Source organism: Protopterus annectens, chromosome 17.part0 (genome assembly GCF_019279795.1).
Source record: "Protopterus annectens isolate FY-2018-M chromosome 17.part0, PAN1.0, whole genome shotgun sequence".
NCBI classification, from domain to species: Eukaryota; Metazoa; Chordata; order Ceratodontiformes; family Protopteridae; genus Protopterus; species Protopterus annectens.
Window position 1 is genome coordinate 20495927 of NC_056751.1, and position 17222 is coordinate 20513148.

At 39.8% G+C, this 17222-nt stretch overlaps 1 protein-coding gene across 1 annotated transcript in view; it reads right to left on the reverse strand.

Annotated features, from left to right (window-relative positions):
- Window positions 1-17222, reverse strand: part of HELQ (helicase, POLQ like) — a 1104576-nt gene that overhangs the window by 956820 nt on the left and 130534 nt on the right. The window contains exon 3 of the mRNA XM_044059295.1: window positions 9322-9500. Within this exon, the coding sequence (XP_043915230.1) occupies window positions 9322-9500 (179 nt within the window). The remainder of the gene's footprint in view (window positions 1-9321; window positions 9501-17222) is intronic.

The following is a 17222-nucleotide window of genomic DNA, read 5'->3' on the forward strand; positions in this document are numbered from 1 at the left end:
ATCACTGAGGAATGCAGAAGTTAATCTTAAACTGCTGATAAGAAAGTTAATGGTGCAAGAATAACTGTGGTACTGGCTGGTAAAAACAAGTAATCAAACTATCACTTCTAATGAATGTTCTGTGTGCTACGTGTATGTACGTGCAGGAGGGTCTATATAAGGAGAACTCAAAGTACAAGTAACCAGACTGCTGGCATACTACCATCATGTAGCAGGTCTCCATGCATGTAAAATAAAGCTGTTTTACTTGCTTACAAGAACTTGGTGTGATTCTTCCAGAATATGTTAGAAGAGTAAAATCTTCCGACAGTTCCTATACAGAATGTTATATAAAGACAGCTCAAGTGAAGGTGTCCTGTTGTGATACCTATAACTTCTGCCATGCACACAGACATTTCCCACATGCAGCACCAATTTGCTCATTTCACCCAAGAAATTCATAGCCACACTATTTCTGAACCACCACACTTGTGTTTACTCACTCATTTGCATAATCCCCTTTTCCTTTGCATGTGATGCATATCACACAAAAAATACTTGTGCAGCCCTTGTCTTTGACCTATCAACACACTCTCAAGTGTCTGCAAACTAAGCAAACATTCCTTACACACAATGTAAATTGTTTCCAACCCTCCTATACTAAAATATGTGCTTCTGAAACTATATGATTATTAGCTAAACTAACAAATTTGAATATGATAATCAAAGATTATTGCATGCTATTACATAAAAATATGACATGATGGCTGTGACAAACCAAAATGCTGCCAGCTCAGCTAGCAGGAATTTTGTAAATAATTATATATCACTTGAAAATATTAATATTATATATATATATATATATGTGTGTGTGTGTGTGTGTGTGAGAGACACTGCCAGCACAGCTATCTGGAATTTTGTAAATAATATGTCATTTGTGAATATTAATATGATCCACAAGCTTGTCTTACAAATGTAAGAGAACTGTATGTTATGTGTATATCAAACTACCAGTGCAGAAGTGTGTGTTGAACTGTAGGTTATGTGCTGAGCTTCAAGAATGTAACCACAGTGTACCCTACTGGAAAAAAACAGAAATGTATATGGATGATGTGTCTGTGCAAATATGTGCTTCCATGGTAGAAGTTGGAACATACAGGGTTAACTTGCAAACCCTTGAGAAAGTACGTTGAAAAGTAAAGTGTTTTATTATTGGGTTTCAGTGCAGCAAGGAGACAGGAGGTCTAGAGCTAAACGTTTATTTCTATTGTCTTGAAACAGAAATAATTACTAGGTTTCAAATGTAAAAGTGTTAATTGTTTTACGACGTCCGGTTCTAGGCAAACTCCTGAAAAATATTTACTCCCACATAGAGATATTAAAAATTATGTTAGTTTCTGTTAGCCTGGGAACTGAAGGCAGGAAACAGAGAGCAAGGTCATCATGGCTGCCCCAGCAATAATGTGTATTATTACTTTAAAAACTATCTTAGAGAGTGGGTCTGTGCATTTTGTATTTATCTTTGGACCTAAAAACATCCCACACATCAGAACTTCTACCTATGTCTTGTTAACAGTAAGTAACTCTTAGATATAGATAGGGATATAGTAAAGATTCCTTTAGATATTTTCTGTGTTTATTTGAGACTGTCCTACAATGTTGTTTTAAAATATTTCCTGTGATTCTGAACTCTGTAGTCACTGTGTTGGGTTGTTGAAGTATTGTCTTGTTCTTTTTTTTTTATTCATTATTAAATATATTTAAACCTTTTAATTGTGGCTGGTTTGTTTAGAGATATTTAAACTCTTAGAGTACTTGCATATGTATTTGGTGACACTGTATAGGCCATTCCTAAATAACCTTGAAAGTCTTGGTCACACTTACCATTTGGATAATAGTAACATTACACAGTAAGATTGGGCACCCTTTGGCTGGTGGCAGCTGGTACTACCTTATAATCTGGGCAGAAATAGGCATAGCTAGTAAACCTGTGAGAACCTTCCCCAGGTGTGTGTGGTTGTATATCAATCAAATCTCAAATAGTGTGTGTGTGTGTGTGTGTGTGTGTGTGTGTGTGTGTGTGTGTGTGTGTGTGTGTGTGTGTGTGTGTGTGTGTGTGTGTGAGCTACTTGAGCAGGGAGAGGGTGATGGAGGTCTTGGCCAATCGGCTGAGATCTTAACACTATAGCTGTGCCAGTGGGGAGTCTTACTGGGGATCTGGAGATAGAGGGAAAAACCAGCCCCAGACTGACTGTGATCTCTGTGCTCTTAAGGGAAATTGTACTTTACTGTGTGTGTATTTGTCATCCTCCCAATGTGCACGTCCCTCACTAGTGCTAGTGGTGAGGACTGAGGCTCCTTGACTACTGGGCCAGTGCAGGGACATCACAATGGCAATAAAATTTTACCACCTAATGTTGTGGTCTAAACTGCAGATATGGGATATTTTAGGTGGTTAAACTGTTTACCTCTAAAATAATGCATCATTATAAAATCTTGGAATATAGGTCAGAAATAAAACAATGCTTATGATACTGCATAAACATCAAAAAGAAGGCAATATCAAGATGATTAAAACTGATACAGACATTAATGATGCAAGATCTAGGATTATAGTTTTTGACACTCATCGTTTAATAACAGTACAAGAAATATGTGCACTCATTATGTGAAGTTCAGTACAAGAAAAAAGCTATTCATTTTATTACACACAGTTATTATTTATTCACATTTGTTAACCAGATTAGGCCCACTAAGCGTGAACATTTTCTATGGTAAACTTGAAATGTAATCATACAGATGGCAAAAACATGGTCAGAGCACACATTTCCTGTAGAGACTAGCCCATAGAATGTTACATGTAAAGTTAAAACAGTTAAGGGAAGGCTTTGTGCATTTCCTAAATGTGTGTACAAGTGTGTGTGCTGGAAGTATCAACAAAGTTATTTTCTGAGTGCAAAAGACAGGAGCGGCTCGTGGCATCGGGCTGCCGGACTGCAGCCCCCTCAGCTAGACAGCTGAGTAGTTTATTTTGTTTTTTTTAAATGTAAAAAAAGAAAAAAAAAATCTGTTTTTCGAAATTACGCGCATGCGCATTGCGCGCTTCAATCGCATTTTTTTTTTTCTAATTCTTGCTGCAATGTTTACAATGCAGCCCGGAGGAGCAAAGAAGGCATCATTGTGATGCCCAGAACCTCCCAGAAGTCTATGCGGTTGAGACACAAACCGCATAGACATGGAAGGCTCGACTGCGGCGTAGGCGTCATGACGTGCTTGCTGGGCAAATGCTGCTGACTGGTTGTCGCTCTCTTCCCGGGCTTTATGTGCTGGGAAAAGAGCGAGAATCAGTCAGTCGGTTTTCGACGTTGGACCTACACCTACCTTATAAGCTTTAATTTTGCTGAGTTTAGTTTTGCAATATAAAACATTTTTTTTTTGGCTCAAGTCAAGTTAGAAAACAAATTATTTTAAAGTAGCGAGGAGGCAATCCGGACAGGAGGACTGTGGTGGATTTATCATTTGCTGCTTCTTTCATCAGGCTGTCAGTGGAGGAATCAAAGACAACAGGTGAGTTACTATTTTTTTATTTCAACTTTGATCTATATGAATTAAGGATGAACAAGAGAAAGCTGTCCAGGTTGGAGAGTATTACAACATTATGGAAGGTAATAAGTCACATTTTCTAATGAGCTTATACCTTACTGGGTGTACTACAGACTTTAAAGACATGCTGTGTTTTGCTGATAGCATAAACAAAAATGCTAGCTCTTAAATGCTGTTTACTAAATGCTTCTTTGGTTATAAGTATTTATATCTCTATTATCTATGCATTTCTGCCTGTGTGTGTGTCTGTGTGTGTATGTCTGTGTGTGTGTGTGTTGTGTGTTGTGTGTCTGTGTGTGTGTGTTGTGTGTGTGTGTTGTGTGTCTGTGTGCATGTATACATAACCTGTTACTAGTTAGATATGTTAATGCTTTAAGGCTACCCTATTGCAAAATGATATATGCAGCATATTATAGTAAGGCCCTTTGTAAATGAAGTTAGTAAACGTTTACTATGATTTCAGTATAAGCTCATGAGTATTGCATTTATTGCCACTTCTTGTCTTCAGTATGCAACAGTGCAGATTTGTGTGTCCTTCTGAGAGTTCACCGTTTACTGTACTATTCATCCGAAAAGAATGAGTACAATAGAATATATTCATATGATGTTTACACCGAAAGGCTCATCATTACATTAGTAAGAAAAATATTAAAAAAGGCAGCGCTATCATTTGATTAATAAACAGAATGTATATCATGTATTACTTGAGTCAAAAAGTATGGAATGGACATATGATGTATTACTTCGGTCAAAATATGTGGAATGTATTATCAGGTGCATATAAAGAGTTGCATCATAATAATTTTCATTGATTGAAATTCTGTCTCCACTGTATTATGTGCAATGTTTTGGAATGCAGTTTTGTGTGTCTCCATTTCTATTGGGATTTGTAAATGCATATGAGTGCCACTTTGTAACATTAATTTGTTTGCAACTGAAAATGTCATCTTTAGATAGCTAGATATTTAGTACCCATTTGGCAAACACTTATTTTAGCTAATGTCATTCACAAATTGATTACTGGGAAAAACTGGGAATTATTCTTCTCATAGAATATGCATCTCTTTCCCAGCTGAACCAGCTAATCAACATTATTGCAGTTATACCCACATTTACTGAGTACCATTTCTTATTGAGTTACAGTATTACCCCACTGCTTCTCTGAACAGGAAAACTAGGTACTGGAAATGGCTGCAAATAATAAAAACAAAACTACCTACAGATATAAAAGGTATAACACATTTGTATGGCCCTAAGGATTTTCCTGCACTATCTCTAAAAGAATGGTTGTAGTGTTTTGAACCAAAAAATATATTTTAAAAAGCACTACCAGGGAATTATCATTATTTTAAAAAAAATGCATACACACATAAATAAATAAATAGTGCTGATGTAGGTGTGTCCATGTGTGTCTGTGTGCATGTGTGTATTCTGGTAGTTGCATAGCAAGCACTGTGCCTGTATACTTACTGATGACAATTGTTTTTTACCCCAATTTCGACCCCCACTGACTCTGTCTTCCAAATTAAATTTTTTTTTTACTTAGACAGTGAACTTTCATTCACTGTTATTGACCAAAAGTTCTGCAAATGACAAGGAAAGAAAAAAAAAACAGAAAACAAGTATTTGAAATGTACCTTTCTGATTTTTTTCAAAGTATTTTCTGACAGTTGCCCTTTGTAATTTGCGAATAGATGTATAATGAATGGGATATTGCCAACAGTTAAGCTACCTCTTCTTTTCACAGTAGTAACAGATATTTGCAATACTATACTTGTTTTTAATATCTTAGAAACACTGTTCTCTTTTTTTATGGTTTTCTAACATGAATGCAATTTGCAATGTCATTTTGGTTCTGAGATCTGTTGGTATATTTAAATGCATTATGTACTTAATTAGTGACAGACAACTTTTTGCTAAGAGGCTCAGACTTGTTGTCATAAGCATGTATTGATAAAACTGTTATAAGGATTATTTCCTAAATACATCAGTGTAATCCTTGATTTTTTGGTAACTCTCTTCTCCCCGACACTCCTTCAGTATGTGTGCATCAAAGTGGCAGCAGTGTGAATCACTTGCTATTCCTTCAGAAAATCTGATCATTCATACTTGCAGGCCCTTAACAAGCCAAATGTTCCAATGCTACTTCTTGTGCTACTAGGGCATGTGCACTGAATCAGTACATTTTATGGTATTCATGAATGCTATAGAGTTGAAACCTGATTTGCCTGTTCACAGTGCTCAAGTCATAGGGCTGAATATGGCCTTTATAAGCTAATTGGTTGGCAGGGTACTTGTGTCACAGTAAAGGAAACTTTTTGGATCTAAAGACTTAGATACTGCTATTTCATTGCTGGAATTGAAATTGTGTACTTTAATACAGACTATTCTTTCTATAAAGGTTTATGATGTTTGTAATGTTTATTTACAAAGGAATATTTTGAGAAAATTAATGATGGCTTACATTTCTCAATGACAATTGTTTGCTGTTTGCATTTTGTTTGTTGCTGTTGTTGTTGTCATCACGCATATAGCAGTTATGTTTCTTTTAAGGAAACTCAGGTAATGATACCTACCTTTAGAGTTGTGTTTGAGAAATCTGAATGATTGTTATAAAAAATTATGCACTGACCCCCCATTAATATTCCAAAATGTGCATCATCCCTCATTCCTTCTCACAAGATAGCATTTTTGGGATGGCTAGCAGGAGTGAAAAACTGCCCAGACCCTTTTTTCCTGCTGTATTTAGTTAAGTTAGACTTATTTAAGCTGAAGTGTTGTGTATTGCAGTTACCAGTACAAAGTGCAAATGCATTTAGTTTATTGACTAATCTTGTGTTACACCTGTTCTTGTTATTACATTTACTTGCTTGGGTAATAAGTGTTTCATTTTGGTGCTTATAGTTATGTTGAAGTGGTCGCTTGGGTGAATGTTTGATTTTGGTGTTGTATTGTACTTTATGTTATTGAAGGAAAGCGGCAAACTTTTCATTTTGGTGCTTGGGGATACCTCAACATTTTTCTGAAGAGGTCACTTGGGTGAATGTTTCATTTTGGTGCTTGTATGTTATTGAAGGGGTCACATGGGCAAATGTTTAACTTTAGTGCTTTTGCATATTGTACCTGGACATTTTACTGAAGGGTCTTTTTCTTTTAGGGAAATGTTTCATTTCAGTGCTTGTGTATACCTGGACATAGTAATGAAGATTTTACTGAAGGGTCTTTTTCTTTTAGGGAAATGTTTCATTTCAGTGCTTGTGTATACCTGGACATAGTAATGAAGATTTTATGCGTGAATTTGTGTATCAGGGAAGTGCTTGTGCTTACATGGTCAGACTGCTGAAGTGAAAACTGTGCAAAATAATTTATTGTGTCATTTTAGTGCTTGTGCATACAGAGTACAAACTAATGAAGGGTTACTTGGGAAAATTATTCATACTGTGTTAGTATTTGTGAAGTGTTTAATTTTGGTGCTTGTGTATACCTGGACATAGTAATGAAGATTTTGCTTGGGGAAATTCATTCGTGTATCAGGAAGTGCTTGTGCATACATGGTCAGACAGCTGGCGACCACTGGGCAAAATAATTTGTGTCATTTCACTGCTTGTGCACAATACAATACACAATACAAACTAATGAACGGGTTACTGGGGAAAATTATTCATTACTGTGTCAGTGTTTGGGAAATGTTTCATTTTGGTGCTTGTGTATACCTGGATATGTGAAGGGGAAGGCATGCCCAAAGGTAGTGTGATTTGGACATGTGCTGAGGGATGCTACTAGGTATATTGGGAGAAGGATGCTAAGGATGGAGCTGCCAAGGAAGAAAAGAGGAAGGACTTGTAATTAGATTTATGGATGTGGTAGAGGAAGTGATGTGGTGACAGAGCAAGATGCAGAGGACAGGAACCAATGGAAACAGATCTGATGTGGCAAACCCTAACTGGAACAAGACTGCAAGCACCTATTTGGAACCAGCTGGGGTCATGTGAATATTATTTGCTTTGGGAAACTTAAAACTGTCCCTTGAGCCTCCATGAAAAGGAGTTGGGAGAAATCCAGTACGACTTGATGTGTGTTCCAGACCACAGCTTCTAAGGTGCACGACAGCTTCTCCTCAGGTGCAGAAACTGAGTATGAACTACTGTTTGCAGTATACCGCAGAGGTAAGTGTTCAAATCAATGTGTGTATGTAACAATGTGTGCTGTGTAGACTATTCAGCATGTGCCATACTGACTGAGCATTTATTTCATGTAAATAAGTATGTGAAGCATTGATCCCATTGCACCATAGCCACCCCGTCTTGTTGGCCACACCCCGTCTTGTTGGCCACACCCCATCTTGTTGGCCACACCCATCCAGCTGTCTCCTGCAGCCCCCCCTATGATTTGAAGTCACCAGCCGCCACTGGCAAAAGATGTGCAGGTTTTGAGGGGTAATCTGAAGAAAAATTTAACTGTATCATTTTGGGCACCTTGATGTTAAAGAATGTTTTGTATGGACATTATGAACACAAAAATGAAGCAACATGTGAAATTATATATAAAATTGTAATCAACTGTATGCAGTCTATATAGCACAGCAGACATGAGAATGGGATACCATGAGTGTGGAAGTTAGAATACAAAGATGGAAAAATATGAACTGAAGTACTGAACACAGACCTATGGTATTTCTTTATGTAATGCACTTTTTGATTAATATATCACAGTTGTCTTTTTTTGCATTCATTTCTTTGTTTTTGTGCAATTGTTCCCTATTTCAGTATTTTACAAAATTATTTTAATGAGTTCTAAGAGTGCAGTTTTAATGCATCTCAACCGTCCAGATTTTCATCTCATATTTTTGGTTTGTTATTAATATAAGTTATGGTTTTCTGGTAAATCACTGAGGAATGAAGTCAGTAAATAATGACATACATTTGACTTTCAGACTTCAAATCCTTCAGAAAATGTATGCTAAAACAAAACCTGTTATTCTAGCAACTTTCTAAGTTTACTACAACAGTATTTAAAATCTGTCCCTATTTTTTTGGGCCTTTACGGTTTTAATAAGCATTATTTATGCTTCTTATAAAAGACGTGGAATCTTTTGTCATCCATCTTAGGCATATGGGACCATGGTTTAACATCTAAGCAGATGAACAACACTTTGTATCCATTTATGCTGTACTACACTTACAGTACTGGAAAGAAATTCAAGTAGTTGGTATGGAAATAGAAGCTGCAGCCTTTTGATCTTCCCGGCATCAAAACTGAATGTGTTACCTGCTGATCCACTGATACAAAATATTACCATGCAAACACTCCTTTGTGAGAAACAAGTCCACATTAAAAATGCTGTTTTTCAATGAATACCATTCAAAGAACATTTATATCTGTTTGCATGCAGGATTCAGAATCACATTTTGTAACATAAGTAGGAAAAGCAGTATGGTGGCACCATGGCAGGATCTCTGTTCCACAGCTCTAGGGTATAGGGTCCATTCCTGACATCATGTCACTGCCTGCATGGAGTTTGAATGTTCTCCCCCTGTCTACATGGGTTTTGAATAGTCTGTCTTCTTCCCTACATTGGCTAAAAGGTTATACCAAAAATTATCCATATACACTGCATTCACCGTTGCCTGTGTGACCCAATGTCATGGCTTAAAACAAATGTGAAAACAACAGGTATAGATTATTTTTATTTTACTTGTTAACCAGGCACATCCACTGGACACAAGTTATTCCTCTTACCTTTTCCTGGACTATTGCTACATAGGGTAAAATCATCAATACATCTTGCTGTCTGAGAAGCAGTTCCTGCAGGATCAGTATCTCTGCTACTAGGGTCTTCCCACCACTAGTAGGCAAGGAATAGATTAGATTCCTTCTCTGTTGCACTGATGGCAATGTTAAGCAAGTGTGCTGCCAATCTACAGCAGAAAATAGAAAAATAATATTAAGGTGCAGCTATTCCAAAGATCGACACAAATCATTGGCTTGTGTATATAAATGACAATATACTTTGGAACATCAGAAAAATATAACAATCGGTGTCTTCCATGACAATATAAATTAATTCTAAATTATACTGAAAATCACAAGGTAGCCATGCCATGACTTTTAACCAACATTTTCAATACTGCATTTTTACTATCCATTTCTAACCCAATAACTTACTGCAAGAGTGGTAACAATAAATGGTTCAAAAACAGCAATATATGAGCAGAAAACCTACAACACTGACAGTGCAATGAATAGCTCCCATCTACATCAACAGTGACTTGAGTCCAGTTGTTGAGTTTGACGGCAGAGTGCACTCCTTTCCAGGGTGTTAGGCTGGAGTTTACCAATGCAGTCCTTCAATGAAGACTGGGATCTGCATCAAGCAGGTAATTTTCAGAAGGAACATTGGTAAATACCTTCAGTGAAAACAGGTATGTGGATACAATGGTACAGGTTTTGTAATGAAATCTAATAAATGACGTGCATTAGGATGAGAGAGCAAGGTGAGAAGGACATAACACCAAACACTTTGCACTCCCGCCCTCAATCTTCTGTGACAGAAGAGATTTACATAGAAGAATGTACAGCCATATGACTAGGTCAATGGTGAGAGGTAAGAAGTTAGACTTCACAGGGTATGCAAAATAGAAGAAAATAAACAGCAAAATCAAAAGATCTTGGAGTCAAAACTAACTATAAACGCAGGTATAAACTGCACCCTCAGATAACCCAAAGCATGCAGACTACATTGGCTTGTGTTGAACATTTACTCAAATTATATAAAAATGTTGTGGATAAATGCAAATTTCTGAAGTCATCTAGATAACTGGTCTCAAACTCAAATGGCTAGAGGGTCAGTCCAATGGCAAAAAAAGGCACTCTGAAACAAAATGAGATTATCATTCATATGCTGCATAAGAAGACTGCCTACTACACAAGAAGTCTTTCCCCTTATAAAAGCTGTTTTACATTCATGCCACTCTACAACTATGAATAAAAGCAAGCAGCACAGCTGCCTATGTACAGCTCACCTCTGCTGGGCAGCCAGTCTCATATTGTTACTTCCAGAGCTCTAACAGGCCAAGAGCAGAACTGCTTCAGAATCTGCCCACTAGGGATACAAATGATGGCACCTTTCCCTGCAGCCAAGAACACGGGATTACACACCAACAAAATTAAAAACCAAGAAAAAAGGGTATATATGTGAGGTAAATTCCAACGGAAATGGTCCCGGAACAAAAAACACAGACAAAATGTCCAAAATGTAATAATTTAATACTGAGTTAAGCGCATTCGTTTTGAACAGTAACAAGACGAACCAATAAACAAGACATTCACTGTTCATTTAAATACAAGCCAAACTATCATGTCCTTCCATACATTTAAAGTTACATACCGTTCAATAAATTAATAAATTAATTTTAATAAAAAATGTCAAATATATAGTTAAAAAAATGAATGTCCAGTAAAGTACAGTTTTGTACCTACCATAAATGTAGATGTCCGATAGGAATGCATCTGCAGTCCTTACAAATGGGTTGTCCTGTCGTCAGGCAGCCCTTCGGTCGGCCGGATTTCAAAGTCTGGGTCTGGCCTCGGCTGGTGTCGCACTTCACCCGACGTCATAGCTGCAGTTTTTCGGGTATAAAGGCATCAGCCGACGCCATTTTCCTCAGTGTTTCTTGTCCCAGATGCCAGGTGCCCTCTTGGAAGGCTAAATTTGGATGAATGCCAATGATTCCAAATAGTAGAGAGCAATCACAAAAAATAAGCATGTATGTACATATATACAAACAAATACACCATAATAGATTCCCCCAGCTAGCTATAAGATGGGCAAATACCCTAGGAGCACCACAGAGGGGAAGGCGGGTGGGTAATCCTGACTGCAGATGCATTCCTATCGGACATCTACATTTATGGTAGGTACAAAACTGTACTATGTCCTTCAAGGATGCATCTGCAGTCCTTACAAATGGGTAGAATACCATAGCCAAACTGGGGGAGGTGGAAAAATAAAGTTATGGTGTAGTTAGGATCCCTTGCAAAACAGCAGTGGCAAAACCTGCTCGGGATCTAGAGTATAAAGGTAAATTATAATGCTTGGCAAATGTATGCATGGAGCTCCAAGTAGCAGCCTCTAAAATGTCCTTGGTAGCCACTCCTCGTAAGAAGGCTGTGGTAGTGGCTGTAGCCCTTGTAGAGTGAGGCCCGATGTTCTCTGGAGTTTTCTTTCCATGGTAGGAGTAACAAAATCTAATGCAATTTCCTATCCACTTGGAGATTGTCTGCTTTGCAATTGCTTTTCCTTCCCTTCCTGTTGCATATGCTACCAGTAGCTGGTCAGTTTTTCTATTGCCCTTGGTCCTGTCCAGGTAGTAGCGTAATTGTCTATGTACATCCAAGGTATGTAGCAGTCTTTCTTCCCTGTTTTGCGGTTTGGGAAGAATGTAGGTAGGTGGATAGCCTGATTTAAAGAAACTCTGGAAACCACCTTAGGCATAAAGGAAGGATTTGTTCTCATGGACACTCTATCTTGATGGAAGATCAGGAAGGGTTGCACTGCCATTAATGCCTGAAGTTCAGATACCCTTCTTGCTGAAGTGATTGCCAGCAGGAAAGCAGTCTTCCATGATAAGTATTGCAATTCTGCTGTTGCTGCTGGTTCGAAAGGAGGAAGTGTCAATTTTTCTAGCACAAAGTTCAAGTCCCATGCTGGTAATGGTGGCTTCCTAGAAGGCTTTACATTTTTAATTCCTCTCAGAAACTGTCTGAGCAGAGGATGTGAGAAGACAGGAGGATCCAAGTCGTATTCTGCTGAAATAGCTGATGCATGAATTTTGATGGAGGAATAGGACAGGCCTGTGTGGAAGAGCTCTGCCAAGTATTCCAGAATGTTGGCTATGTTTACCCGTGACACATCTTCTCCTTTTGCAATACTCCAAATGAGATATCTTTTCCATTTTGCTGAATAATTTGTTCTTGTTGAGGGTCTGCGAGCCTCAAAGATAATGTCTTTAACCCTTTGGGATAAATTTGGGTTAATTGGTCTTATGTAATGTTCCAGGCAGTCAGCTGCAGAGTTTGCAGGTTTGGATGCAGATTGTTGTAGTTGTTCTGTGTTAACAGCAAGGGAACCTGGGGTAGTGGCCATATTTGTTCCCGAGACATGTTCCTCAGTAATGGGTACCAATGTTGCCTTGGCCAGTCTGGAGCTATCAGAATGATCCTTGGACGGTCCTCTTTGATCTTCAATAGCACTTTGTGCATCAAAGGAAGTGGTGGGAATGCATATGCTGTCAGGTTTTTCCAACTGAAGGATAGGGAGTCCACCTTCCAAGCAAGTGGGTGGTACGTCCTTGTGCAGAATTTCTTTAGTTGGTGATTGCGTGGGGATGCAAATAAGTCTATTTCTGGGAGTCCCCATTTTCTTGTAATTGTTTTGAAGATGTCCGGATGCAGCATCCATTCGTGGGCATCCGTGGTAGTCCTGCTTAAAATGTCTGCCAGGATGTTTTCTTTTCCTGGTACAAAAATTGCTTTTAACTGAATGTTGTAGCTCAGGGCCACATTCCAAAGATCCAGTGCCATCCGGCAAAGAGGATACGAATGTGTGCCTCCCTGCTTGTTGATGTACCACATGACTGTGGTGTTGTCTGTCCTTATCATCAATGGACCTTGTTGAAGGAATGGTCTGAATGCCTGAATTGCCAGTTTTACTGCCAGCATTTCCTTTAGATTTATGTGTAGGTGCAGCTGGTTTTGAGACCATAAGCCTTGTATGCACTTGTCCAGCATGTGTGCCCCCCAACCGAGGTCTGAGGCGTCTGTCGTGATGGTTTGGCTTGGTTGAGCACTGTGAAAAGGCAATCCTGTGTTTGATTGACAAGCCTGAGCCCACCATAGAATTCTTGCTTCAGGCATGGAATAATGGGAATCTGGGTTTCTAAGCTGTGCTTGTGTTGAGACCATAAATTCCTTAGGTACCACTGTAGTTTTCTCATATGCAGCCTGGCATGAGGAACCAATATTATGCAGGATGCCATGAAGCCCAAGGCTTGCAGTACTTTTCTTGCTGTCAGATGGCTCTGTTTTGTTAAGGCCAAGAAGTAGAGAGGTAGCTGCTCCTGTTTTTCTACTGTTAGGAATGCCATTTGCCTTGATGTGTCCAACTCTGCACCCAAAAGGTTATTCTCTGGGATGGTATCAGCCTTGACTTTTTTATATTGACTGTGTATCCCAGGGCTTGTAGCAGATAAATGACCCTTTGTAAATCTTCTGCTAGCTTGCTTTTGTTGTCCGCTTGTATCAGGCAGTCGTCCAGGTATGGGTAGATTTGGATTCCCTGAAGCCTGCAATGAGCAATTACTGATGCCAGGCATTTCATGAACACTCTGGGCGCAGTAGATAAGCCAAAGGGCAATGCTGAGAATTGATAATGCTCTGATCCTGCAAGAAATCTGAGGTATCTTCTGCAGTTTGGTCGTATGGGGACGTGCAGGTATGCCTCCTTGAGATCTAGAGTCACCAGCCAAGACTACTTGCCCAGCATGGGAAGAAGCTGCTGTAGGGTCAGCATTTTGAATTTTGGAACAATGAGGAATGTGTTTAAAGCGGACAAGTCGAGAAAGGTCTCCATTTGCCTTCTTTTGTTGGTACCAGGAAGAGTCTGGAGTAAAATCCCTTGCCCTGCTTCATAGATGGTACCTTTTCTACAGCTCTCATCCTTAATAATTGGGATATCTGTTTATGTGCTTCCGTCTTTTGATTTGGAGGTAGGTTTGGCATTCCTCTCTTCCCTGGTAGAGTATGGAAGTGAAACCTGTAACCTTGGTCTATTATTTGTAAAATCCACTTGTCTCTTGTGATGTAATGCCAGTTTGTTGTAAATAAGGCTAGCTTCCCACCTAAGGGTGCTTGCAGTTGTTCCCTGGTAGGCGGTGCCAGAGCCAAGTCACTGTGATTGACCAGTAGTTGTGGTGGTGGCTGTGTCTGTGGCTGTGCCTCGCTGGTTGTTGCCCTGCCACTGACGTCCTCTGTAAGCACCCCTGGATTGGCTTCTGCCTCTTGAACGCGTATTCCTGCCTCTCTGAGTTCTGGAGGAGTCTGGAAAGGACCAATTCTTGGAGGGCCAATTCCTGCTAAACCTCGGAGGTTGGACCTGTAAGAAATCTTTTACTGTTTGGACAGATTTTGCCTTCTCTTCCATCTTCTTCAGTACTTGTTGTGCTGGAGAGCCAAACAAATTGATCTTATCCATAGGAGCATCCAATAGTTTTGATTTGATATGGTCTGGTAAGGCCTGTTCTTTTAGCCATGCATGCCTTCTGATGACTGTGCCAGTCATGGCTGATCTAAAGGAAGCCTCCAGTGCATCATAGCCGCATTTTAGGGAATGGTTACTGACTTGTTGAATGTTATGTACCATTTCCTGCACATATTTCTTGTCTACTGTTTCATCTGAAGACACTTTTTTGGTTAACTGATCTAGCAAAAATTATTGATACTGGATCATGTGGAATTGACAGTTCAAGGCCCTAGCTGAAAGAGTAGCAGAAGTGTAAACTTTTTTACCCCATCTCTCTAAGGATCTGGATTCCCTTTTAGAGGGGAGGGGGTTTTTGGTAGAGGAGGCTGCTACAGCCTTAGGTCCTTGGGAGATAGCCTCTGGATCTGCAAGGGGAGCCTTATACAGGTGGTAATGTGTGTCCGGGACCCTGTAGAATCTATTGGGCTTAACAGGGGCCGGAGGCAGAGAATCAGGAGCAGTGCAGGCATCATTAAATGCATCATCTACAACAGAAAGAACTGGAGGAATGGCTAAAGGCCTATGTTGAGGTAAATGCAGAAAAGTTCTAAGCCTTTTTCTGGAATCTGAAAAATCCTGGCCCTGCCACTGAAATTGTTCCCTCATAGCATGCAGGGTTTCCCCAAAGGAAAATTCCTCAGGCGGAGAGGCAGAAGGAATGGACTCTTCACCATCAGAGTCTTCATAAGGGGAGTATGGGGCCTCTGGAGGGTCTGTATCATTTGAGTCATCAGAGGAATCATCTGTAGACACTGGCTCAGGGGGCTCAGCTCTAGGTCTCTTCTCTGGAGGCGGGTGAGAGGCCCTGTCTGAGGTTGGGATCCTCGGATTAAAGAGATAAGATCCTGTGCTAAACTAAGCATTTGTGAACTAGAGCTAGGCCTGTGAGAGGGGGGCTTAGCAGGCACAGATTTAGTAGTTTTAGCTGCTTTAGCCCTGGCAAAGGCCTTAATGGACATGGCTGCAGGTGGCCTAGCAGCTCCACATGCAGGGGTTGAAATATCCAAGGGAATAGTGTCTGATAATTCCTGAGAAACTGTAACAGCAGGTAGGATATCAGAAGCCGATTCCACGAGGTTGGAAGAGGCCTCGGCTGAAGGAAAGTTTTCGGCTGAAGGAGGAACCGCTTGCTCGGTTTCAGCCGAAACCGAGACACTCGCGGTTGGCTTAACCGCGGTTTCGGCCGAAACCGCGGACCGCGAGTGTCGGTCCTTTTCCTTTTAGATATTTGCGAAGTCAGAGGATCCGACAGCATAATATAAGCAAAATCGGAGCCGAAAAACTCCTCAGCAAACTCCGACCGACGTCTAAGCGTCCGGTTAAAGAAGCACAGGCTAGACAAGCTGCGGCGTGTGGTCTGGGCCTAGACAAGGTAAGCAGTAAGAGTGGAAATCTTTATGAGGTATTTGTTTCCCACAAGTTAAACAGTTATTCACTTTTTCTGACATCGGCTGAGGCAAGAAAGAGTCCCCAACGGGTACTTAGCTTTTTAGAAGTCTTCGAAGTAGTATTCGGTAGTAGTAATCTCTGGTTCTGACCGACCGGCACTTGCGAACAGCTTCTGCTTCGGGCGCCACGCGGCAAGAAAGACTGGGGAAAATGGCGTCGGCTGGTGCCTTTATACCCAAAAAACTGCAGCTATGACGTCGGGTGAAGTGCGACACCAGCCGAGGTCAGACCCAGACTTTGGATTCGGGCTGCCTGACGACAGGACAACCCATTTGTAAGGACTGCAGATGCATCCTTGAAGGACATCCATTAATGCTAAAAGGTAAAAAGCCTAAGCATAAATGAAACCTATACAGTGCTGTTGGCCATGATAGAAACTCATTACAATCCATTATAACTTTGCTGCCCTACATTTTAAAACAGGGATGATAGATAAATTCTCGTTCAGACCTGGGGCAATACTGGGATTTAATTTTAACTGCCAGTAAATCTCTCCATATTCGAGCATTGTCTCCCAGTCTCAACCACTGGGGGCTAAAAGTTTACTTTATCAACAATACAAAACTTAAACTTAACAAAGACTGTGCATGTTATACTATGTTTATACAGAGCATTTTTAATATTTTTTGTGGAAATATCATAGATGTGTTCATATATTCTCTTTAAGAGGACCCTTTCCATCTTTCCAATATAAAAACTTGGACAAGTCTGGCACTATGTTAAATATACCAAAGACAGTTACCATCCTTTAAGTGTAGCAAATGTGTTTGTTCATATCTGACTATCAAGAGTTTCCCATTTTTATGAACAAAAAGAAAGTACAGTTTTGTACCTACCATAAATGTAGATGTTCGAGTGTTGACACTGCTGCAGTCATTACACGTGGGTTATT